This window comes from Gigantopelta aegis, chromosome 12, assembly GCF_016097555.1.
Source record: "Gigantopelta aegis isolate Gae_Host chromosome 12, Gae_host_genome, whole genome shotgun sequence".
NCBI classification, from domain to species: Eukaryota; Metazoa; Mollusca; class Gastropoda; order Neomphalida; family Peltospiridae; genus Gigantopelta; species Gigantopelta aegis.
In genome coordinates, this window is record NC_054710.1 from 45,524,212 (window position 1) to 45,552,172 (window position 27,961).

The 27,961-nt window shown below is 37.9% G+C and overlaps 1 protein-coding gene across 2 annotated transcripts in view; it reads left to right on the forward strand.

Moving 5' to 3' along the window:
• The window catches only part of LOC121386237, a 130,129-nt gene that overhangs the window by 47,159 nt on the left and 55,009 nt on the right, over window positions 1-27,961 (forward strand). For both annotated transcript variants that reach the window (XM_041517065.1, XM_041517066.1), the window contains exons 2-4: window positions 3,299-3,628; window positions 8,507-8,782; window positions 24,710-25,015. In XM_041517065.1, coding sequence (XP_041372999.1) covers window positions 3,299-3,628; window positions 8,507-8,782; window positions 24,710-25,015 — 912 coding nt within the window. The remainder of the gene's footprint in view (window positions 1-3,298; window positions 3,629-8,506; window positions 8,783-24,709; window positions 25,016-27,961) is intronic.

Below are 27,961 nucleotides of genomic sequence, written 5' to 3' on the forward strand. Positions count from 1 at the left end.
AATATTTAATTTGTCAATCCACAATCCAAATAATAATAAATGTGTAAATAATAAAATTAGTTAAAAGAATTGTTTTCGAAACAATACAATTTTAAGAGTGTGTGTGTGTGTGTGTGTTCATCGTGTGTTCATTGTTAGTGTAGAGAGCGGAGCGGATAATGTTTAACGTGTGCTGCATGTACCACGAAGGTTTCGCACCAGTGACTAAGCCCGGGCCAGGAGGGAGGGGGAGGGGGGGGGGGGGAGGGGCGTTTAAGTTTGAGGTGGGCGAAATTTGCAATAAAAGTTTAGAAGTTAGGTCTGAGACCTAAGACCGAGATAAGCTGATTATTCTGCTCATATCTGGACAAAAAACGTAAATTCCAAAAATACTCAGTCAAATGGTTTTAAGGTGATTTGAGCAATTTAGACGGGCTACCATAGTAAAGTGTGTCGGACTGTTAACAACAAAAATAAACACTAATTTTTGAATGACAAGCCCCAAAAAGGTTACCTGTCCTAGGTATGGTTGCCGCCTACAGGGAGCTGAGGAGCGGAGTGGTATTCAGGTTCGGGACTTGATTCCTCTTGGTCTACAAGTCTGCGATGACGACGTGGTAACCGGCGCCGCAGATGGTCTTTCACAATCCTGTGTATGGTGTGGCTATCCATCTCTACAAGCAGGATTGCTCGGCGGAAGTCCACTTGGCGCTGGTGCGTCACTATCAGTCCCGATCGGTTGTTCTGTATCCTGAGTGTGTGGAGCTCGTAGGCACTCCAGTCCAGCAGTGGCTTCCTGTCTTGATTGGAAAATCTGCCCCTCAGCGTCGCTGTGTCCGTCGTGTCCCCCTGGATGAACTGTCGGTATTGGCTCCTGACTTTGTTAATGGCTAAGTGCCATGCTCCTTCTGGCGGTGAAGTAGCCTTCCTTTTCCCAGCCGCCGTCGCACCAACAACAGGCTGCTCAACGGGAGCGGTCGGTATAATTGGGCGACTGGGTTATATCCGTGTCCAGCACGTTGCATGATGCATCGGAGGTTGCGTCAACCGGTTACGTCTTCTTCCTCTGTTGCTGGATCGGCGGGGGCGGTGACGCAGAAGCCCCCCCCCCCCCCCCCCACCCCCGTGCTGCCTCTGGCGCACGTCTTCTCCTCTCTCCTCTTCGAGTCTTCACCCGTGACCCAGTGTACGCGACTTGGTACTCCAACAAGGCACCGTACGAAGCTATCAAGCCAAGCCCCCCCCCCCCCCCAAGTGGGGTGGGGCAAGTCGAGAGCGCAGCTGACAACGTCTTGTCTGATCGAGATTGCTAGGTAGAGTGAGTGTAGAAAGAACTGAATCTACAAGTTCGCGACCAGTTTTTTTTAGATTGTGCTGATGTGAACGTGACAACGCCTGTGTATCAGCGGTCGTGTGTTCAATGTGTTTGTTCGTAGGATGGGTAATGAAGTACATTATTAATCACACCAATTCCAGTCCGTTAATCGGCTGTGGAGTGTCAACTTGTATTATCAGTGTTATTTTAATTCTACATACTAGTACGTGTTTTGGTTAACTATACTGTCTCTCATTATCCGTGTTATTTTAATTCTACATACTAGTACGTGTATTGTTTAACTATACTGTCTCTCATTATCCGTGTTATTTTAATTCTACATACTAGTACTTGTATTGTTTAACTATACTGTCTCTCATTATCCGTGCTATTTTAATTCTACATATTAGTACGTGTATTGTTTAACTATAGTGTCTCTCATTATCCGTGTTATTTTAATTCTACATACTAGTACGTGTATTATTTAACTATACTGTCTCTCATTATCCGTGTTATTTTAATTCTACATACTAGTACTTGTATTGTTTAACTATACTGTCTCTCATTATCCATGTTATTTTAATTCTACACACTAGTACGTGTATTATTTAACTATATGTATTTCATAATAACAAAAGGGGTGGGACGTAACCCAGTGGTAAAGCGCTCGATTGATGCGCGGTCGGTTTGGGATCGATCCCTGTCGGTGGGCCCATTGTGCTATTTCACGTTCCAGCACGTGCACCACGACTGGTATATCAAAGGTCGTGGTATGTGATATCCTGTCTGTGGGATGGTGCATATCAAAGATTCCTTGCTACTAATGGAAAAATGTAGCGGGTTTCGTCTCTGAGACTATTTGTCAAAATGATTAAATGTTTGATATCAAACAGCCGATGATTAATAAATCAATGTGCTTTAGTGCTGTCGTTAAACAAAACAAAGTTTAATTTTTTATAATAACAACATAAATTCTGTGAGTGTTTTATTTTGTAAATGTGTGACGTAAGACTTGTGTTCGACAGACGTTAACAACATTTTATTCATGGAGATCGGTACAAATTTTATTCTTGGCGATTGGAAAAGCATCTGTTTGGCAGACAGTAGCAACATTTTATTCTTGGCGATTGGACAACCTTGTCTTTGACGGACAGTAAAACAATTATATTCGTGGAAATTGGTAAAATTTGTGTTTGATAAACAGTAAAAAAAAATTATTCTTGGAGATTGGAAAACCTTGTGTTTGAGAGACAGTAAAAAAAATGTATTCTTGGAGATTGGAAAACCTTGTGTTTGACAGACAGTAATACAATTATATTCTTGGAGATTGGAAAACCTTGTGTTTGACAGACAGTAATACAGTTTTATTCTTGGAGATTGGAAAACCTTGTGTTTGACAGACAGTAATACAATTATATTCTTGGAGATTGGAAAACCTTGTGTTTGACAGACAGTAATACAGTTTTATTCTTGGAGATTGGAAAACCTTGTGTTTGACAGACAGTAATACAATTATCTTCTTGGAGATTGGAAAACCTTGTGTTTGACAGACAGTAATACAATTATATTCTTGGAGATTGGAAAACCTTGTGTTTGACAGACAGTAATACAGTTTTATTCTTGGAGATTGGAAAACCTTGTGTTTGACAGACAGTAATACAGTTTTATTCTTGGAGATTGGAAAACCTTGTGTTTGACAGACAGTAATACAATTATATTCTTGGAGATTGGAAAACCTTGTGTTTGACAGACAGTAATACAGTTTTATTCTTGGAGATTGGAAAACCTTGTGTTTGACAGACAGTAAAACAATTATATTCTTGGAGATTGGAAAACCTTGTGTTTGACACAGGACAAAACTGGAGGGGGTCATATTTTATCCACTAGAAACCGAAAACATTTTCTTTTTTCTTGGGGCGGAGTGGGGGGGGGGGGGGGGGTGGCTGTTGTTTCAGTTTTTTTCTCCACCATTATTAAACATACATTCCTTTCATTTATTCACAGGTCTGGAAATCGCTCTACACGGATCGCCGCCAGCTGTTGTTGTTGGGTCGTCCTACAGGCTGAGCTGTCTAATCCCCGACACCGACAACACCACGGGGGACAGTACTTTCTTCAGGGGAGTCACTGCCATGTGTTTCCTTAGGCAGTCTCCTGGTGGATGTAGAACGGGATCCATTCACTGGCCGGGATATAGCTGCGACTGCCCTTCGGTAGCCAGTCAGCGGCGAGTTTACACATTGAATATATCAAGCCTCAATGAGGTGGATGGAAAGCGTTGGGGATGTCTATATCGACGCGTTAATTCCAACTTCGTAACAATACCAGTTCGTTGTGAGTATTCCATTCCTAAACTATTCCGTCATGGCTGGCTGACACAAATGTTTATTCATGATATCATATCATATCATATCATATCATATCATATCATATGTCATATCATATGTCATATCATATCATATCATATCATATCATATCATATCATATCATATGTCATATGTCATATCATACAATATCATGCATACAATAATACATACATACATACATACATACATACATACATACATACCCGACATACATACAATAGAGATATTCAAAATATAAAAATACATATATAGCCAGTGCCAGGTCTGTCCACATCTGCATGTAAGTCAAACGTTGCCAAGCCGTGGGGACTGAGAACCGCGAAGTTGTTGGACCGGTACGAATATGGTCGACTAACGATCGTTCTATTTTTGTGGAACGTAGTTGGTCTGATTGATAGCGTTCCGGTCCAACAATTGCGGGCGATTGGGTGCCACAGGTTCGGGTCTCGGTAACGGCATGAGGAAATGTGTGAAGGAAGTAAAGGATTTTAATATCCCCTGTGCCAGTGCGTCATTGAATATATGTATGTTTAAGTCAAAACCCGACATACATACAATAGAGATATTCAAAATATAAAAATACATACATACATATATTGGGTTTTTTAAATACATATATACATACATACATAAATAGTTTTTTTTAAAAATACATATATACTGTACACTTGCTTTCTTTTATAATATATATATATATATATATATAATGAAGCGGCCCCTGGCCAGCTTTAGCTCTTGCTGTGTATTCGATGTAGTTTAACGTGTTGATTTATCACGTTTAGACACTTTTATTCTAATTACGAACTATTAAGGATGTTTCCTTGGAATATAAGGAACGACGGAACGTATAAAAGTATTAAAACGTGAGTAGGCCCTACTGTTCTCTATATAATAAAATAATAGAAGTTATAGTGTTCACAACGACTTACACTTAAATATCTTATTTCTTTATCTACCCAGAATCTTTTCGTATTATTACTAAATTATCTTTGGCGTTAATTACACTTGTAAAGGCATGTAAAATGTAAGCCGATTTAAAGTGTTCTTAACTATACATTTTTGGTTTTATTTATGTTATTTGACATTGGCGATATAAAGAATAAACTATTATTGTCTTTATCAACTTAAAGAGAACAGCATCTCCACATTAAATTGTAGACTATAAAATAAGAAATATGAAACAATTCTATAATTAAAATTAAAGATGGGTTTTAATTGTGAATTTTAACCATTTCCGGGTTTTGCATTTTGACGTCGCCTGCCGATTGTGTAATCGGAGGAACTCGGAAAATAATGACGTAATGTTAGTCGACGTCATGTAACATGACGTCATTTACCCAGGTTGGGGGTATATAAGACGAAACGTAACGCTGTAATGGGGGCTTGAGGTTTTTACCCAGCTCCGAAGACTGGAACCAACAACAGCAGAGTGGAGACCAGAATGCAAGGGACGCAGTGTCAACGCAAGGAACGCAGCACAACACAGTGTTAACGCAAGGAACGCAGCACAACGCACGGAACGCAGTGTTAACGCAAGGAACGCAGTACAACGCACGGAACGCAGTGTTAACGCAAGGAACGCAGCACAACGCACGGAACGCAGTGTTAACGCAAGGAACGCAGCACAACTCAGTGTTAACGCAAGGGACGCAGAACAACTCGGTGTTAACGCAAGGGACGCAGCAACAACGCAGTGTTAACGCATGGGACGCAGCATTGAACGCTTTGTTAACGCATGGGACGCAGAATAACGCAGCTTAAGACGCATAGCATATTAGATGTTCAGCGTGTATATGTGATATTGTTTTGAAATATGTTAGCATCTGGGAACCCCTTACTTTCTTGTACTTTGTAATGTCTTAGTGTCAGTCATCAGCAGCAACGACTACCTCATCGCCATTGGTATTCTAGGATTGTGAACTTAGTGCATTCTATAATTGTGCTAGTGTATTCCAGAATTGTGGAATTAGTGCATTCTAGGATTGTAAACTTAAGTGTATTCTAGTGTTTTGGATGAGAGATTACAGTTTGAGGTTTCCCTGAATTCTCACTACAGCTCGTGGTGAGCTGTGACGGAGGAGCGGAACAGGAACTGGAGGTAGATTCAGGTTTAAGGCGCGGCGACGCATCCATAAGGCATCCAGGGAACTCGCAGTATCGCTGTCACTCCTCAGCGGTGACTTTGATGTACTCCAGTTGTTGAAGACCGTCACCACTCTGTTGTTGGATGTTTGACCCAGACCGGTACTTCTGTTGAAGTTTAATTCCCACCAGAGACTCAAGACCTCTTATATTCTCGAAGTGGACCCACAGGGACAACGGCTTGACTACGGGCACCAACAAGGTGTTGCCTTCTCTCTTTGTTAGCTTCACTAGAATATTAGACCTTGGACCTCCTGTGGTTCGATAACGTTTCGAGTGTACCAGATCGACGCCCCACCCCAGACGAAATCTGAGTGGATTTGCACATGGCCAGTGCAGTTCCAATACACTGTAAATGAGCAGTGTATACTACCAGACACAATAATTGGACAATAACACGCGTCGCGAAAATAACGCGATCGATCAATTCCATGTCAACCATTTGCTTTATTTGTGTTTTGTGACATAAATGTTTATTCTCCAACTTCTGTGTTGTGTTTTAATTTGAATTTCTAGTGTTATCTAGTATCTTGTTATATCTGGATTTTAACTGGCGAGACCCCAAAGAGAACGCTTCCTGCTCAGTTACGTTATTACAAATTATCACTGGCGGAGCTCGGAAACACAATTGTTCGTGGTGCTCGCTACCAAATTTAAAGCGCGAGCAATTGTGGACATGAGCCGCCCCGTTACAATATATATATATATATATGTATGTATGTATGTATGTATGTATGTATGTATGTATATATATATATATATATATATATATATATATATATATATATATATATATATATTCAGCAGTTATTTAGCAGTTCCTTGCTATTGATGAATAATTGAAACATGTGAAAGGATATTATTTCTTAAAATTGTGTTTAAATGCATATATACTGTACACTTGTTTTCTTTTATTATTTATTATTATTATTATTATTATTTATTATCATTATATATATATATATATATATATATATATATATATATATATATATATATATATATATATCTATATATCTATGTGTGTGTGTGTGTGTTGTGGGGTGTGTGTTTGTGTGTGTGTGTTGTGAGGTGTGTGTTTGTGCGTTCGTGTGTGTGTGTGTGTGTATGTGTGTGTGTGTGTGTGCGTGTGTCTAAAACTAGCTTTAAGGTACACCCAGCTGTTTTACTGATAAATCGAGGTTTCGTCACGAGTGTTTTTAATATGGAAAATATCAACCGAGTCTACAAAACCAAGCCTCAACAAATACTGATTAACAGACGAAGTTGATATCTGATTTAGTAAATCACAGTATTAGAGCCGCCTCCATCGGTAATATGACGTCATCACGACTAACACAAAATAGTTTGACGTCACACATTTTAACAAAATATTATGAAAACGTTACGCTTATTTATCCAGCAATCACTGTATACATTGGCAAGATATGATGACTAGATAAATCACGTGACATAAGCCCGACTCGACTCGAGTATTTCAGAGTAGATTTTCAATAAACATACTCGTTAAATCATTTGATGAAGTACAGTAAATACAAATAACTTTCAGTTTTGCGATAACAATACAAAAAGTTACAAATAGTGACGTCATGCATCTTGTCTTGGTCTGTCTGTCTGTGAGTGTGTAGGGTTAAGGGTTGTTTCGCATGTTCGTGCAGTTTGAGGTGAAGGGTGCCTTAGACATTAAAATGGAACAAAAAATATGCATGTAATTCTGATAATTTAGATGGTTAGTTAGAAACCCCCACCCCAGCCACCCAAACTGTGTAATGACAAATATTGTAGCAGCCATCTTGAATTTATGCAAATTACGTATGTTAGATTTTGGAGGAGCCACGTTCCACGGAACACACACACACACACACACACACACACACACACACACACACACACACACACACACATATATATATATATATATATATATATATATATATATATCAATCACTGTATACATTGGCAAGATATGATGACTAGATAAATCTCTATATTTTCGGTCAATGACCAAACATATAGGTCACGTGATATAAGCCCGACTCGATTCGAGTATTTCAGAGTAGATTTTCAATAAACATACACTTTAAATCATTTGTTGAAGTACATTAAATACAAATAACTTTTAGTTTTGCGATAACAATATGAAACCTGTATATTTATTTATGAATGAGAGTTTAGAAACGTTTTTTTAATGTGACAGCATGTAGCTAGCGTCTTACAAATAATGACGTCATGTATATTGTATGACGTCATACGGCAAAAGCCTTGCTAGGTTGACACACAAAACTGGAATAAATAATGATTTTCCAAATATTCCTCTAGGATTGCAGGATAAAAGAAATAACTGGTTATTGTTTTATGATATCGGCTTTTTCCTGCTCAGGTCGAATGGCGAATGCAGCTCGGCAGAGCCTCGCTGCATTCGCCATTCCAACCTTCGCAGAATAAAGCCGATATCTTAAGACAGTAACCAGTTATTCCCTATATACACAGGTATTGTTGACGTGTAAACAAATGGTCCATTGACAGCAACACATTAATAATTAGAGTCCTTGAAAATCTGCATATATACCTTTAAATTTGCATACCATTATTACATGGGTTAATACAATAAATTAGCACATGGGTTTATGACATAGATATCATGGATAAGTTAGAGGATAAATTGATATATTGCCTCATGTACCACAACATGTTTTATTGGTAGATCCACCTTCTGTGACGTCATTCACAATAAACGCGCGGTCCGACTCTGTGACGACCGTTAAAGAGGGCGCACCTGTTAGTCTGACTTGTGACGTAAGAAGTGACCCGGTTTCAACTGTCCAATTAACGAAAGGATCACAGAAGTTGTATGACCCACGGCAGTCAGGAGCTGAGTACAACTGGACAGCTGGGTGTCTGGACTCCGGGGAGTACACGTGCACTGCAGACAATGGCATACAGCCGTCCGACAGCAGGACTCTAAACATGGCCGTCAAATGTAAGACTCTTCACTTTAACCTAATCTTTTAACACATTATATTAACTGGATGTTTTTGAGTGGATTTTTTATTTATTTATTTTTTGGTGATGTGGTGGTGGATTTGTTTCTTCTTCTTTGTCTCTCTCTTTCCATCTCTTTTCTCTTTCTCTATTTCCTTATGCAGGTACAAATCAAAATAAAATAGTACTTGCTTTTAAATAAAAAAAGATAAGAACGAGAGAAGAAGAAGAAAAAGGAGAAGAACAAGAACAAGAAGAAAGAAGAACAAGAAGAGCAAGAAAAAGAAGAAGAAGAAGAGGAAGAAAAAGAAGAAGAGAAGAGGAAGAAAAACCTAAAGTTGATGGTGAGTAACGAAGCAGAATTAAACTGATAAAAATAACAGGAACAGCAGTCGGGCCTGTGTTGGAATGTTATATGAACATGCTGTCACAAAAAGTATTTGCTTTGAGTAGATCATTATCTAGGGGTAATTGTTTTTTTCATTTACTATATAAAAAGGTTGAGCCATTTTCCATTCTTTATTAAACTTTTTATAGTTGCAATTTTTGAAATAAATATATTTCTCAATTTCATATTTGTTTTGCAACAAGTTTTGAACGGACGCGATAGTTAATTTTTAATGTTTAATGTTATATATTAACGTTCTTTTTTGTTAATAATACCAAACATAACAATATTTTTTGTCAAAGTGGACAACAATTCCTGTTTTGGACGAAACCCAGTCTTCTACAGCTTTCCATAAAGTAGTAACCTGAGTGCATTCATAGAATAATGTTGTAGAGTTTCTGGGAAGTTATTACAGAATATACACATATTAGAATCTACATAATGAATCATATATAGAAAAGTGTTTGTTGCTAAAAATCCGATGTCGGATGCGATACTGAAACCATGATAAAGTTGGCTTGGATTACGATTTTGAGTTTGGTAATGTACATCGTTTTGGCAAAAGACGACTTGGTTCATCTCGCCCCATTGTTGCTCGCTTTCTGTACCACAAGGATATCGTACTGATAAAGTCGAACGCGTACCAGCTCAAGGGAAAACCTTACGGTATCAGTGAGCAGTTCCCCCCGGCGATCGAGGAATGCCGTAAGAAACTGTATCCCATAGCCAAACGCCTGAGACAAGCTGGACACAGGACGATACTGTTACGGGACAAGTTATTTGTAGATGGGAAACCTTACGAGGAGGCAAATTACACCGATTATCGGTCGTTCCGAGATGTAGTACAAAACAAGCCACGCCAACAGCGACCAAGTCCTACACACGCGAGGGATACCAGACCGGCACAGAAACGACCGCGCGTTTGTTCATCGCCAACGGTAACAACCGACCCCCCTCACCTATCTGGCGCAGACCCCCATCACTTATCTGGCGCAGACCCCCCTCACGTATTCGCCGCAGACCCCAATCACCCATCCGCCGCAAACGGAGCGATGTCGACTACATAGGACGGGCTGGAGGGTGAACATGTGATCAAAATTATGACATGGAATGTTCAAAGGAGACTAGCTTTTAAACTTTGCGACAGCGAATTTGTTAATACTATTTCAGGATGTGATTTGTTCTTTTTAAATGAGTGTTGGATTGATAACACTGATGATCTCAATGTAAACGAATTTATCTTAGCCGCCCGCATAGTACGATCGAAGTGTAAGGGTGGTGGCTGTGTTTTGTATTACAAAAATTGGTTACATAAATATATATCTATTGTCAAGATATGTGCCGATACATACTGCTGGGTTAAACTTGACAAATCCCTGTTTGTAAATAAACTTCACGTATTTATTTTATGTGTGTACATACCTCCTGAAAATAATGTGTTTTATGTTAAATATGACTGACATTTTTGATATGATATACAATGACATTTTGATCTTTCAAACCCAGGGCGAGGTATTGTGTATAGGTGACTTTAACGCGCGCACTGGAGCGGAACCGGATTATATCCCACTGGATCGGCTTGATGATCAAGTGTTGCGTAACATCGGTGAACTGTTTGACTATGTCTCTGACGAGTGTTCAACGCCAAGAGTGTCTCAAGACAAAACTGTAAATAACTTGGGTCGTAATTTGTTACGCTTGTGTAAAGCTACTGGTATCCGTATTGTGAATGGCAGATCACCTGGTGATAATATTGGTCGTTTTACTTTTTATCATAGAAATGGATCAAGCTGTATTGACTACGCTATATGCTCCAACGACATACTTCATATCGTTAGCGACTTTACAGTGTGCGATTTTAATATGTTTTCTGACCACGCGCCCTGTTTGATCGAGGTTGTTTGCTCATTGAAATTTTTTAACAAAGTTGTAGTTAATAAAGGTAATCCTTTATATATGACTTTAACTATCTGGAATGAGGAATGCAAGGTTGATATTTTAAACAGTTTAAGCGGAAAGTCCGAACAATTACAGATTCTCTTTCAAAATATTTGTCCCACCAAAGAAAGTATTGATAAATCAGTTACTGATTTAACTCATCTGATAAATGACTCGACCAAACAATACTGTTCCCACACTGTTAAATGTAAAACTGTTGGAGGTCATTGTCTAAAATCAGTCCGTGACAAACCATGGTTTGATGATAAGTGCCGTGAGTTATATCGCAGTTACAAGGAGGCTCTATATTTGTTTAACAAGCATTCTTCATTCGAGAACAGGTATAATTTAGCTGTAAAAAAAAAAAACATATAAACAGCATATAGGTAAAGCAAAACGAATGTATTTATATCAGGAAGGTAACCTGTTGCATTATTTGAAAAAACATAACCCAAAGCAATTCTTCAAGCGTTTTAAGAACAAACGTAAGCAAGTTAATACGTCATTAACAATCAACGATTTTTTTATACATTTTAAAAATTTAACAAACACCGATCATGTTGAACAGGTTAATATTACCCAAATGATAGATGAATTTGACGATACCTCAGTTAATACCCATAATGAAAGTGTTTTTGAAGAATTGGATAAAAATAATAACACCTGCTGAGATTGAACATGTTATTTCAAATCTTAAACGAGACAAAACCCCTGGCCATGATCTTCTGTTAACTGAATATTTCATAGAATTTAAAGACATTTTATTACCCGTTTTAAGCAAGCTATTCAATAGCATTATTGATTGTGGTTATTTCCCCAATTCTTGGTCAAACGGGATCATCCTACCCTTATACAAAAAGAACGACCCTAACGATGTAGGCAACTATAGAGGTATAACTTTATTAAGTGTTATATCCAAAATATTTACTTCTCTTATTAACAATAGACTTCTACAATGGAGCAGTAATCACAATATTATATCTGATGCCCAGTTCGGATTTAAGCCTGGCTATGGAACTTGTGATGCAATTTTTTCCATACATAGTCTGCTATCATCCACTTTAGCGCATAAAAAACGTTTATATTGTTGTTTCATTGATTACAAAAAGGCCTTTGATAGTATTAATAGAAATAGTCTTTGGTATAAACTAATCGGATACGGTGTCACAGGAAAACTATTAACTATAATTAGATCAATGTATAATGATGTTAAATCATGTGTTAAACACCACGGGTCCTTCTCTGATTCTTTTTCAACTAGTGTGGGTTTAATGCAGGGAGACGCACTATCGCCTATGCTCTTTTCTCTTTTTGTCAACGATATTGAACTTGACCTGTTAAACCACTGCAATAACTCTTACGAATTGAAATATTTGAACTTATTATTGCTAATGTATGCTGATGACACAGTTATTTTTTCAGAAAGTATAGAAGGCTTGCAAGAAATGTTAAATTGTCTAAATATATATTGTTATAAGTGGAATTTTATGTATTAATACCGATAAGACCAAGGTTCTTATATTTCGTAACGGAGGTATTATACGAGATAATGAAAAGTGGTATCTAGGGGATAACGAATTGGAAATAGTAAATGAATTCAATTATCTGGGATTGGTATTAAAATTCAATGGAAAGTTTGTTGAGACACAAAAATGCATTGCTAATCAAGGTCGCAAAGCTTTATTTGGTTTGCTGAGAAAATTTAATGATTGTAACCTTAATGTAGAAACTAAGTTATATTTGTTTGATACTTATTTTAGCAGCATATTAAGCTATTGCTGCGAGATTTGGGGATACCATAGCGCTACAGATATTGAAAAGGTACACATCGATTTCTGCAAAAGAATACTTGGTGTAAGTAAAAAATGTACTAATATGATGGTATTCGCAGAACTTGGTCGCTTTCCTTTAACCACTTCTCGAAAATTCAGAATTATTAAATATTGGCTGAAAATATTAAATACTAACAACTGTATTTTAAAGAGCTGCTACGAATTATTATTAGATGATATCAATCTCCCTAGATTTAACTGGGCAAATTCTGTGAAAAATATTCTACTAGAAGTAGGCCTTCCTCACATATGGGATAGCCAACAGGTCGAAAATAAAACTTCTTTCTTATTCACAGTTAAACAACGTTTAGAGGATCACTTCATCCAGGATTGTAACAGAATAATTGATTCGTCATCTAAAGGATTCTTATATCAACATCTAAATCCTACTCATAATGTCAAGAACTATCTAAAAAAACGCCTTGAATTTGTATACAGCAAACTGATTACCAAAATACGATTATCTGACCATTGCCTTTGTATTGAAGTCGGGAGACGCCAAAATACCCCAAGAGAAAACAGATTATGTACACTATGTGATAATGAAACAATCGAAGACGAATTCCATTTTATTCTGAGTTGTCCTTTTTACCATGATCTAAGAATAAATTACATAAAGAAATACTTCTACGTCAGACCTTCCGTGTTTAAGTTAATCAAACTATTGAACTCGGAAAATACAAAAACTTTAAACAATCTTGGAAAATATTTATACAAGGCTTTTCTAAGAAGGGAAATGTTCATTAAAAATTAATATATTATGTTTACCCTCCTATTGACATTTTATATACTCTATTCATGTAATTTTGATTGTTAAATATCACTCTATGTACAACTGTTACTATGATAATAATATTGATGTTTATGTCGCGCCTATAGCCAGGATGGCTTTGGATAATAAAGAATTTTTGAATTTTATCATTAATGCTTTGGAAAGGTAATTCATAGTATTGTTCCCAATCACTTGAGTCAAAATTAAATCCTTGATTTCTATATTTTATCTGCACTTTTGGGATTATGCGTTTATGTATACATGTCCGTACCTCCCTGTTTACTTTCCAATATAAGTCTTAAACTAAAAGGAAAAATTGGATTATACACTTTTTTGAAACGATCGTCCCTTAAAACACGGAAGGTTGATATGAATGATTTCACAACATTTATTAATGAAGCATAGCTAATGAAATTTGAATTAACATGATATTTTTCTGCAAATTGTTCATACTTTAAAAATTCTCCATAATCATCTACTAAATCGTTCATGAAGATTATACCTTTTTGGGCATAATGTTTATATAAAAATGGTTTATGATTTATAACTATTTCACTATTATGCCAAATATTAACTGATAAAATATCATCTACAGATTGTGGCTTATGTTTTTGTTCAGTAGTTATCCAACTCAGTAATGTATCATTCCAAAACATGTTTGACATCTCATTGCATTTTGTTAGAAATAAAAGGGTCAACATATATTATTAGATCGTTCTTTGAGATACCTGTAACGGATTTGAAAAGAGTAACCCACTTTGATTTGTTTAAAAACAGTCTTCGTATCCATGAACATTTTAATGAGATTTTAAAATTATATATGTGGGGGTTTTTTTTGGGGGGTTTTTTTTTAGGGGGGGGGGGAGGGGGTTGTTGTTTTTGTCGCTTAAGTTATTTTCTATAATGTATTATTTGATTTTGTTTTTGCACTTTATTTTTTTTATTATTATTATTATTATTATTATTATTTATTTATTTATTTGGAAGGTTTTTTGGGGTGGGTTTGGGATTTTTCTTTGGGTGAGGTTTGGGGGGGGGGGGGGTTATTGTTTTGGTTTTTGATTTTGGTTTTTGATTATTCTTTTTTTTCCCCTTTGGTGTGTGTGTGTGTGTGTGTGTGCACGTATAAACAAGCCAGTACACGCTATAAAATGAGTCACAATTGACGTAAAGCCAATAAAACCAAGGTAAAGGTCGACCGAAAGAGGAAGACGTTTGTTCTATTGTATGTTGTGAAACCAGTCTATGACCTGGATCTATTTTTACGACTGATTAGCTTCTAAGCTGAATCATTCTCGGGGAACTGATATTCAAGCCAACTGTAGGCCAGCTGCACCAGTTAACTTAATAAACAGGGACCAGTTTCATAAAACATCGTAATCTCGCACGTAAACGTAAATCTACGACTGAACCACAATTCGCATTCATTTCATTTCAACTTATTTTCGTGCTTATATCCAATAAAGGTTCAAGCACGCTGCCCTGGGCACACATATCAGATATCGGGGCTGTCTGTCCAGGACAAAAGGTTAGTTGTTAGTTGTTAGTGAGAGAGAACAGGGTGTAATGGTTTTACACCTACCCATTAAGTCGTTAAAACTCGCCCTGGGTGGGATCCGGTACCGGGATGCGAACCCTGTACCTACCAGCCTTATGTCCGATGGCTTAACGACGCGACGCCACCGAGGCTGCTTAATTAGTATTACTACAAATACGATACTAGGAACAATAGAAGTTTGTTTTGTTTAACGACACCACTGGAGCACATTGATTAATCAATCATCGGCTATTGGATGTCAAACATATGGTAATTCTGACTCGTAGTCATTAGAGGAAACCCGCTACATGCAGCAAGGGATCTTTTATATGCACTTTCCCACAGACAGGATAGCACATACCACGGCCTTTGATATAATAGTCGTGGTGCACTGGCTGGAACGAGATATAGCCCAATCGGCCCACCCACGCCGACCGCGCATTAAGCGAGCGCTTTACCACTGGGCTACATCCCGCCCACGTACTGATCAGGTCAGGTCATAGGGTTTTACGTGCACATTCAGAACAAGCTGTTGTAGCGCACGCCTGTCATGGTCACAAGAGCCGGCCTTGGCCGGCTCCTCCGTCCATGACAGGAAAGGTGTGGGGGGTGGGGGGGGGGGGGGGAGGAGGAGGGACCGCCTGCACTGGCAGGTGCAAGGGAGCAATTTTGAACGGTCGGTCAAAAGGAAAAAAGACCCACGTACTAACAACAATACCACTAATATAGTTTGGAGTACACATATTGCACATTATCTTGCCCTTACAATGCTCCATTTACCGTAGTGAGGTAAATGTCTCTGTGAAATAGATGTTGATGTTGAAATAGATGTTGATGTTGAAATAGATGTTGCCGTTGCAGGCGGTCCCTCCTTCTCCCACCCCCACCCTTTCCTGTCCTGGATGGATGAAGTAGTGGTAAAACAGATGGTTCTGGCGCAGTTTGGCCCATTCATTTAACATGGGGGAGGTGTCACCCTCTCAGCGTCACCCTCCCAAGAGGGGATGGTGACGTCACAGCCCAGATGAATTTTGATTGGCTTACTAATGGTGATTTTAAAAAACGGGGATATCCCATACCGCGCCAACTAACCAGGAAGTTCCTTTCATATACTTAACAGGTTAACAAACAAAATAAACAAAGACAAACAATATCAAACTAAGTTGCTGCGTCGTCGACAAGAGTATTTTATTAAGTACAGCTTTCCTTAGCGTGTAAATCTATGACAATGTACAGCCTTCGCTGTGTCAAAATAGGCACAAGCCGGTATGCGCTGGTGTTGACTGAATTAGGTCAAACGCGAAGGCAGTAACTAGTGGTGTGCGCACGCGAGCGTGTGTGTGTGTATGTGTGTGTGTGTATTAAATTTAAAGTATATATTTGTGAGTATATAAGTATATAATGACTAGACTCCAGAGTTTGCTGTTTACACTACGAATGTAGACTGTATGCTATACTATTCAAAATGCTATATGCTGAAACATAGGACAGCCGCTATCCACTGGCTGACCTACAAACATCACCCGAACTCGCGCTACCGTAAAACAGTAGTCTGTGTATCTTATACATTGCTTTTAACTTAGGGCGGTGTAATGACCTGAATATCCCTACACAGTTTTGGGGAATAGGTTTTATAGTATTGGAAGTATTACAACATTCTGACTGCACACAGCTAGAAAAGGGGCAGGCGGGGTTCTTTTTATGTTGTTAAAAATATTTTATTCATATTAACTTATTATATTTAAAATAATTTCAGTATATGATGAATGTGAACAGACATACCATATGTAAACAATAATTACATTTATGTTATGTCTACGTAGAAGTAGCATTAACCCTTCCATCACCTCTAGATGAGATGGACTCATCTACAGGGTATATAAACCGAAAATTTACCCCATTTTTTGTTACAAAAAACTGACTCCTAAGAGAAAGGACGTCAAATCATTTACTCGTAAGAAGAAGGACGCCAATTCACGTTTGTGAAAAAAGTAAGTTTTATGAATGTGTCTTCTGTTTCAAAATGAATATCCCTTAAACATATTATAAGCATCTATACTGGAATCGACTGTGACGTCATGTCCGACTCGGTGAGACTGAATGGAGATGTATATCGTCTTATAGGGAGGTCATCCAGTATTCATCTCGATACATTTAAGTCATTGTAATGGAAAAGCGGCCCCGTCTCTTGACATGGACCCAGCCCTCAATGTCCACACATGTCTCGAGATAGAAATGAGATTAACTGGCTCTACTCATTCAAGGGTATTCAAGACGTGACTCAAATGTAAATGCCCCAAGTGCAACAACCAGTGTATTTATATAATCAGGTATTAATATAAAGCATGATGTGAACACACACACACACACACACACACACACACACACACACGCACACACGCACATAGATACATACATATATATATATATATATATATATATATATATATATATATATATATATATATATATATATTGCAAGACCAAGAAGAGCTTCAGATTGCATGAAGTTACGGCGATTTACAATGTGCCTCCAAAATACACTGACCCAAAATTCATATCACCATATTAAGGACAAACAGGCTTACATGTACCTCAAAACATTTGAAATATGAGGCTTTGATTATATTAAAATAATATAATTCGAAATGCATTGATAAATATTCACAAACCTTCAGGCGCTATTAATAACATTACTGCACTAAAAAAACCTTGTGTTTAGGGCATACCAAAAAACCTGTTGTGCCCACATTAGTGAGATCTACAGCCCTGGCAGAGAGGGGGCTTCGACCCCCAAAACCCTCCCCATGCACACGCAATTCCCACTGCCGACAGTATTAACGTTTTGTAATAAATCTAATGTGAGCAGCGTAAGAACACACCCATGCAGTATAACATATCTCAATGACTTTTAAATAAAAGATGACTGGTATATCAAAGGCCGTGGTATGTACTACCCTGTCTGTGGGATGGTGCATATAAAAGATCCCTTGCTGCTAATCGAAAAGAGTAGCCCATGAAGTGGCGATAACGGGTTTCCTTTCTCAGTATCTGTCTGGTCCTTAACCATATGTCTGACGCCATATAACCGTAAATAAAATGTGCTGAGTGCGTCGTTAAATAAAATATTTCCATATATTTCCTTTAAATAAAAGGTAATTTAAATGATTTACCGTTTAGCTCAATGTTGGGTGTTGACGTTTAGTTAGATCCTTTTCTCACAAACTGTAAGTCCTAGATCCGTCAAACTTGGTTTATAGTTGCACTTATGAATGTTCAACTCAATGTATAAAACAAAACAAATAACTGTTTTATTTAGTTTTTTGGGTTTGTTGTTGTTTTCTTTGTTGTTTTTTGTTGGGGGTTTTTTTTTTTAGGGGGTGGGGGGTTGTTTGTTGTTTGTTGTTTTTTTTGTTTGTTTTTTTGTTTGTTTGTTTGGAGGTTTTTTGGGGGGGATTTTTTTATGGTTTTTTTAGGTTTTTTAGGTTTTTTAAATTGTTTTTTAATTGTTTTTGTTTTTTTTACAGCTGTAGTGTTTTTAATTGTCACACATACATATTTTTGTGGTTGTTCTTTGTGTGTTTTGTTTGCTTTTTTCCTTTGGGATGTTTTTTAAAATATTGTTTTATTTATTGATTTTGTTTCATAAAGATGGAATTTTATTACTGAATGTCTTTTTTTAACAAAAAACAACAACAAAAAAACAAAACAACCCACCATTGGTAGTCAAAGCACTTTTTTCTCGTTCCAGCCAGTGCTCCACAACTGGTGTAACAAAGGACGTGATATGTACTGTCCTGTCTGTGGGATGGTGCACATAAAATATCCCTTGTTGCTAGTCGAAAAGCGGGTTTCCTCTCGTAATATCTGTGTGGTCCTTTACTATATGTCCAGCGCCATATAACCGTAAATAAAATATATTGGATGCGTCATTAAATAAAACATTTCAAAGGACCTTGAGCCCCTCACTGTTTGTTCGTTGTCGCGTGTAGTGCTGTCACGTGAGCTCTCTAACGCATTATGTGATATGGATCTATTTCTCGGGAAACTGCACAGTTGTTTTGTAATGTTAGCTGCGAGTGTCAAAGTCACCGTATACGGGTACGGGACGTTTCGTACCCATTTTGTTTCGTATCCAGCCTGCACCTGCCTTTTGTGACGAGCATTCAATTTGCTTTTTTTATTGAATGACGATACGAAAGGTGACACCAATAGCCTGTACACACTCGAAACGAGATGGTCTAGATTTAAAGAAGCCATTATGACAGGCTCAACAGGATAGCATATTTAATCAGTCAGTCATTTAACATTGACGTCCGGACATCTATGAATGTTCAAGCACGTCTCCCTACACACACGAATTAAAAACGACACATTTGGGAACCAGACATACCGAGTGTCTACTATTCAGAGTGTACTGCCAGGTGCTTGTCTTAAAGTTAGAAAATGCGATTAAAAAAATGAAATGCGGAATTTGCATTGTTGATACTAAATTTTGATAACTACTACATGAAGTAGTAAATTTTAAGTATAAATTAAAGAAGGTTGAGTTCATTTCCACAAGGGGTACGTTGTTAAATACTAGATTCTCACTTGTATACAATCATTATTAGTTTATTTTACGTTTACAGATTATATTTTAAACGTATAGCCATTAAATTACAAGGGTTTCTGCTATATCTACTGAGATCATACTGACATGATACATCCCTCCGCCCCTAAACAAGCCATTATAACTCTCTCAAAACCGGGTGAAACTGAATGAGCTTGTTCCATTGTGAATAGCCAGTGTTTTAATAGCAATAACATGAAACCCTTTGTCTTTATTTTGGGTGACAAGGCATGCTCTTGAGTTGGACACCAAAACAATATGAACAGTATTCAGTAATAAATTGTAAGTTAGAAGGGTAGTTACAAAACGAGGTCATGGGGTACCGTAGGGTGATCAATACTAGACTTTTATAAATAAATACTCTTCTCTTCTTTTCATAAATTAAAGAAGCCAGTCTGGTCATAGATCAAAGAAATGCTAAAAAAAACATCAAACACTTGTGAACACTTGTGCTTTATCTGACTAACACTAAACAGACAAGGTGAATGGTTAAATAAACTGCGGTGTGAAATCCCGTGCAGCCATTTTATCTCTGTCGATTCCTTGAGCGTTAATTGGCGGATTACTTTTATGTTCAATCAGCGGCGACCGGTCAAACGAAGCAATTTGCCTTTACTTTTAACATTTGGTTCAGAATTATGACCGTCCGGTTCCGGAAGCTGAATATCCGGATTAACGAATAACTTTACTGGGTAGTCGTTTCGTTTTGTGATAAAACCGTCCGTAAGGTGAGGTTTCCGGAGTAATGGAGTCCGGACTAACGAGGTTTCACTGTACATTAAAGAAGTCATTATAACAAGGGTGCTAATACTAGATCATAGTAAATAAGTATACATTAAAGAAGCCATTTTAACAAGGGTACTAATACTAGATTATAATAATAACAATACAAGGGGTTTATGAAACCTTTACAGACCTCGATGGTGTAGCGGTTAAGCTATACAGAGGCAGATCTAGGAGGGGGGGGGGGGGCAGGGCCCCCCTAAATTTTGCGACAGTTATAATTGTATTATATATTAAATTTTATTTGTTGTCTGTGGGATGGTGTATATAAACGATGAAACTAATGGAAAAAAGTAGCGGGTTTTTCTCTAAGACTAAATTTAAAAATTACCAAATGTTTGACATCCTATAGCCGATTCTATACATGTATCTTGGTCTGGGTATTTGCAAAGGCAACAATTGCTTTCAAAAATTTCGCATTTGACGTTCTGTCGAAGTTTATCATGATGGTCTACTTTCAGCTAGGTGTTCGCTAGGTGGTGTGTGGTTATGTGCGTGACGGTGTGAGGATTACTTCGCGTTCAAGCTTTGTAAGACTGCCTGTCCGCTCGTCTGCAGTCATATCGATTAACTAAAGAAAAGAAAAAAACATATCACGTTACTGCTGTTGGCTTACACAACTGTGGCCAAACAATGTATTGTCAAACGTTTTTTAGTTGGGAATTCAGACTCGTAACAACACTGTACACGCTTTGAGAGGAAAGCAAGATTTTGTATTTTTGTTTGACAATGAATTAGGGCAGGGCGGCAATAATCAGGGGTGGTGCTAAACGAACATGGCAGGGCGGCACAAAACGGGGGGAAGGGCGCAGCGCCCCGCTATTTATTGCTAGCTAGAACACTGCAACTTCTCTCTCACTAACCAATAACCAACTAACTACTAACCCACTGATCTGGACAGACAGCTAATATAACTGAGTGTTGTGTCCAGGAGAGCGTGTTTGAACATGAATGCATATAAGCATGAACATAAGTATGAATTAAAGAAACTATTATAACATAGGTGATAATAATAGATTATAATAAATAAGTTTCAAAATGAAATACTGAGGAATTTGTTTGCTTCAAAGGAAACATACCGAGGACCGAAACTTGTAGTAAATAAGTTTTAAAATTAAATACTGTGTGTGTGTGTGGCTTTATGAGGAACTAGACGTGTCACCAAAAGTTTGAAAAATAATCCATCGGGGTTATCTCAAAAGTACATTATTACAGAAGCATTGTATTTGGGTTTTTTGTTGTTTGTTTCTTTGTCTGTGTGTGTGTGTTTTTTTTTAAATATAAATTAACCTTTGTCACATTGAAGTTCAAAGACCGATAGAAGGCAGTACAAGCATTCTTTTTCTCCTTCTGCCTTGGGGCGAGACGTAAAAGCGCTCGCTCGCTCGATGCACTGTCGGTTTGGGATCGATCTCCGTGGTATGTGCTATCCTGTTTATGCTAATCGAAAAGAAGCCCATGATGTGATGACGGCGGGTTTCCTCCCTCAATATCTGTGTGGTCCTTAACCTTATGTCCGACGCCATATAACCGTAAATAAAATGTGTTGAGTGGGTCGTTAAATAAAACATTTCCTTCTTCTTCTTCTGCCTTATCTTCCTCCCCTTCTCGTCCTCCTTTTTATTGTTGTTGTTCTTCCTCCTCTTTCTTCTCCTTCTTCACCATCATCCATTCATTTATATATAGTTATTATCATGCATATATCCAACTAAGGGCCAAGCACGCTTTCCTGGGCACACATCTCAGCTGTCTGGGCTGTCTCTCCAGGACATAATTGTTAGTTGTTAGTGGTTAGTCAGAGAGAAGAGGGTGTATTGGTCTTACACCTACCCACTGATTCGTTAAACTTGCTTTGTCTGGGAGTCGGTACTGAGAAGCGAACCCAGTACCTATTAACCTATTGCCCAATGACTTAATCAATACACCACCGAACCTTGTACTTCTTTATCATCTTCTTTTCTTCTTCTTCTTCTTGTCTTTTTCTTCATCTTCTTCTTCATCTTCTTCTTCTTCATCTTCATCATCATCATCATCATCATCATCATCATCTTCTTTATCATCTTCTTCTTCATCTTCTTCTTCATCTTCTTCTTCATATTCTTCTTCTTCTTTATCATCTTCTTCTTCATCTTCATCATCATCTTCTTCGTTATCATCATCTTCTTTATCTTCATCATCTCCTTCTTCTTCATCATCATCATCTTCTTCTTCATCATCTCCTTCTTCTTCTTCATCATCATCATCATCTTCTTCTTCTTCATCGTTTACCGGCCTCGGTGGCGTCGTGGTTAGACCATCGGTCTACAGGCTGGTAGGTACTAGGTTCGGATCCCAGTCGAGCCATGGGATTTTTAATCCAGATACCGACTCCAAAACCTGAGTCAGTGTTCCGCAAGGCTCAGTGGGTAGGTGTACATCACTTGCACCGACCAGTGATCCATAACTGGTTCAACAAAGGCCATGGTTTGTGCTATCCTGCCTGTGGGAAGTGAAAATAAAAGATCCCTTGCTGCTAATCGGAAAGAGTAGCCCATGTAGTGGCGACAGCGGGTTTCCTCTCCAAATATGTGTGGTCCTTAACCATATGTCTGACGCCATATAACCGTAAATAAAATGTGTTGAGTGCGTCGTTAAATAAAACATTTTTTTTTTCATCATCTCTTCATCATCATCATCTTCTTCTTCTTCATCTTTTTCATCATCATCTTCTTCTTCATTATCTTCTTCTTCATAATTATCATCTTCATCATCATCTTCTTCTTTATCATCACCTTCTTCTTCTTCGTCATCATGTTCTTCTTCATCATCATCTTCTTCTTTATCATCACCTTCTTCTACTTCTTCATCATCATCATTTTCATCATCATCTTCTTTATCATCATCTTCTTCGTCGTCATCATGTTCTTCTTTATCATCATCTTCTTCTTCATCATTATCATCATCTCCTTTATCATCATCTTTTTCTTCTTCATCATCATCATCTTCATCATCTTCATCATCATCTTCTTATTTATCATCATCTTCTTCGTCATCATGTTCTTCTTCTTCATCATCATCTTCTTCTTTATCATCATCTTCTTCTTCGTCATCATGTTCTTCTCATCATCTTCTTCATCTTCTTCTTCTTCTTCTTCTTCATTATCTTCTTCTTCTTCTTCTTCTTCTCATCATCATCTTCTTCTTTATCATCATGTTCTTCTTCTTCATCATCATCTTCTTCTTCTTCTTCTTCTTCTTCTTCTTCTTCTTCTTCTTCTTCTTCATTATCTTCTTCTTCGTCGTCTTCTTCTTCTTCTTCTTCATCTTCTTCTTCTTCGTCATCGTCATCTTCTTCTTCATCATCTTCTTCTTGTTCATCATCATCTTCTTGTTCATCATCATCTTCTTCTTGTTCATCATCATCATCATCATCTTCTTCTTCTTCTTCTACGTCTTCTTCTTCTTCATCTTCTTCTTCTTCTTCATCACCATCATCATCTTCTTCTTCATCATCATCATCATAATCATCATCTTCTTTATCATTATCACCTTCTTCTTCATCTTCTTATTCTTCATCATCATCATCTTCTTCATCATCATCATCATCATCATCTCCTTTATCATCATCTTCATCATCATCTTCTTCTTCATTATCTTCTTCTTCTTCTTCTTCTTCTTCTTCTTCTTCATCTTCTTCATTATCTTCATCATCATCATCATCTTCTTCTTGATCATCATCATCTTCTTCTTCGTCATCTTCTTCTTCTTCGTCATCATCTTCTTCTTCACCTTCTTCATCTTCTTCATTATCTTCTTCCTCATCGTCATTATCTTCTTCATCATCATCATCTTCTTTTTCATCATCATCATCATCCTGTTCTTCATTATCGTCTTCTTGTTCTTCTTCATCATTATCTTCTTTTTCATCATCTTCTTCTTCTTTTTTTCTTCTTTCTCTTCTTCCTCCCCTCGTCTTCCTTTTTTTACTACTTATTTCCTTCTTATTATTTATATTTATATGTTATTTTATTTCATGGGTTTTGTTTGTTTGCGGAGATCACCGTAATTTTATTGTCTTCCATAGGTTCGCCACGATTGGATCATCGGCATGTCAATCAAGCACTCATGCACCTGGCGCATGTCAAGGACAACGTAACGCTACGTGTGTTTACGATAGCCAATCCGCGGCCGATATTCAAGTGGAGAAAGTTGCATAATAACGTAGAGTACCGCCTTGCGTCGAGCGCGCCCACGACATCAACGACCTCGACAGCAGTGGGCGAATACACCCTCGTGAACGTCAACGACAGCGGCGCCTACAGAGTGTACGTGTACAACGGCGTAGAGTCTCCTCTGGTGGTAGACTTCACGGTGTCGGTGGTGGAGCAAGGTAAGGACAGAGGGAGGCGCTGCTAGTGATGATTATTTGTTTTGTTTAACGACACCACTAGAGCACATTGATTTAGCAATCATCGGCCATTGGATGCCAAACATTCTGTCATTTTGACATACAGTCTTATAGAGGGAACCTGCTACATTTGTTCCATTAGTAGCAAGGGAGCTTTTATATGCAGCATTCAACAGACATGATAGCACATACCACGGCCTTTGATATACCAGTCGTGGTACACTGGCTAGAAAGAAAAATAGTCCAATGGGCCCACATACGGGGATCGATCTCAGACCGACCGCGCATAAAGCGAGCGCTTTACCACTGGGCTACGTCCCGTCCGTGCTACTAGTGATGTCCAATGATCGATTATAATCGATACTTGATTGATTGGGTTCTACCGATGTGATGATCGATTATAATCGATACTTGATTGATTGGGCTCTACCGATGTGATGATCGATTATAAACGATACTTGATTGATTGGGCTCTACCGATGTGATGATCGATTATAAACGATACTTGATTGATTGGGCTCTACCGATGTGATGATCGATTATAATCGATACTTGATTGATTGGGCTCTACCGATGTGATGATCCTTTCTTCTAATCGATACTTGATTGATTGGGTTCCCCCGATGTGATGATCGATTATTAAAATTTTTATTTCAGAACCTTTCCTGTAATTGTTCTTCCCCCCCCCCTTTCTTCCAATTGATGTAATCCCTTGGGGTTTCCTCGTTTGTTTTCGGTCGGGTTTTTGTTCTTCTCTTTCATATCATTGTTTTTAATTTACTCGGTAATCACCACAGATTTGCTTGTCTTAAGTTCAGTCAGAATATCCTCTCAACCCAGTATTTTCTCTCTTTTCCCCCTATCATTGTACCCTACCAATAATCGTGACACTCCTTTTTCCTTCTGTATTCTTCCCATTTCTTCCCCCTTCATGACCACCCCATCCTTACATTCCCTTCTACTCTACATTCATAACCCTACCTAGCTCCTTTACCTACAGACAAACAGACTTCTCTTGTATAGTTCCTTTTTCACCCCACTTTCTTCCCCTTCTTGTCTTCCTCCGCTCTTTTTAGTGGTTCCTTTCTCTGCCAAAGGAACTTTTGGGTTCTGAGTTTGGAGGGTGTTATCGTAAAAATCTTTACTCTTCTACCTTTTGTACCCTTTCGCTCCTCTTCCCCCTACGCACTAAAGACTTTATTTTTCCCCTTCCTCCGTCCCCTAGAGTATACTTTCTGTGTCCAATCGCAGAAAAAAAATCCCCCGTTTTAATTTCTCTCTTCACTGACTCTGCTTACTTCTCTCGTTGCCTAATAGCTTGTCCTCTTCTTTTTTGGTCCTTTTCTCTTTCCCCTATAAGTACCTCTTCCTTTTCTCTCTTTCTGTCACATTCGTGCCATTCCTTCTCAAACTCGTACTCCCCCCCCCCCTTGGTTTCTTGATTTCCCCGTTCCCCGTTCCTTCCTTTCCTTCCTCTTAACTTTTTCACTCATTTTCATGCCTATGGTCTTTGACCCCCTTGCTCGTCTTTTTTTTATTCTCTCTCCATCTCTCTCTCTTCTCTCTTCTCTCTTCTTCCTATCATATAGTATATATATTACTATATATATATATATATATAATATATATATAAGATCTATATATATATATATATATTCTCTGCAATCACTGTATTCCATTGGCAAAAGATTTGATGACTACAAATATAGGTCCACTGACATAACGCCCCACGCGACTCTAGAGTATTCCAGACTAGTACGATACTTCGATTTGTGGACAATTTAAAAAAATTAAATAATGATTTTCCGACTATTCCTGTGGATATTGCGGATAAAATTAAAACTGAAGATACGGTTACTGTTGCTATACTAAGATATCGGCTCAGGCGCATGGTATCCGGGATGATAGAGGTCGCGCATCACATAGGTTCATGTGGTCTGCATGATTAAGATTGAAATCAACTTAATTATGTTCCATACAATTCTACAACTGGTTGTGTAATCGAAAGTAGATCGGTCATTTTTTTACCGAGATTTAACCGAAAATCATAAATAAAAATTTCCACGGATTGTGCCAATTACGAGCGGTGCTGCTAAATGGTGGTGGTTAGGGGGGGGGGGGGGTTGGTGGAACAGTGGCGGACGAAATATATTATTATACAGACTACAACACCACACACACACAATAAAACATGGCAACTAAATACCAGGTTAATCATCCTCAGACAAATTAATTAAGAGCCAATAAATATGGGGGTTTTACATTTTGGTTTATGGTATAGAATACATTTGTTTTTGGTTCTAAAAAGCTTGCATTTTTGTTCATTTTTAAAGGCGCAGTACCTAGTTTCAGCCCGTACAAATGAACACTAAGTTTAGTTAATCTACAAACCTGTAACACACATTTGGATATGGTTGTAACAGAGAGAAGCTAAAGTCTGTGATGTTTAAACAGAGAAATGCCGTCTAAAATAACTAGAGTATGTCTTTATAACCATTACTTCTTAGACGAACGTGCGTTTTGAGAATTATGAAAAGTGCATTTTTGCAAAAACCTGGATGACCAGAACCATTTCAGGTGTACGAAAATTAATATGCTGAATAATAAAATGTGAGTACTTCTAATTTAAATGATCAAACACGGCTTTAATAGTGAAACATACGTCATAGTGTTTAAAAACTAGGATCTGTCACTTTAATGTTGGTCAAAATTTACTGAAACACATAGAAAGCAACTGTGATACATACTTGATAAAATATAACACTAGATATGAGATCCAACACTATCGAGAGTGCAAAGCAAAGAAACATCCCTATTGTGTGCTCCTTAGTCAGCTGAAGCGCTGTTTTGTGGCTTGTGTACTGCTGTGGACTCTCTGCCTCTCTGTCTGTTCCTCTCTCTCCTGTCTCTCTCTTCTCCCCCCCCCTC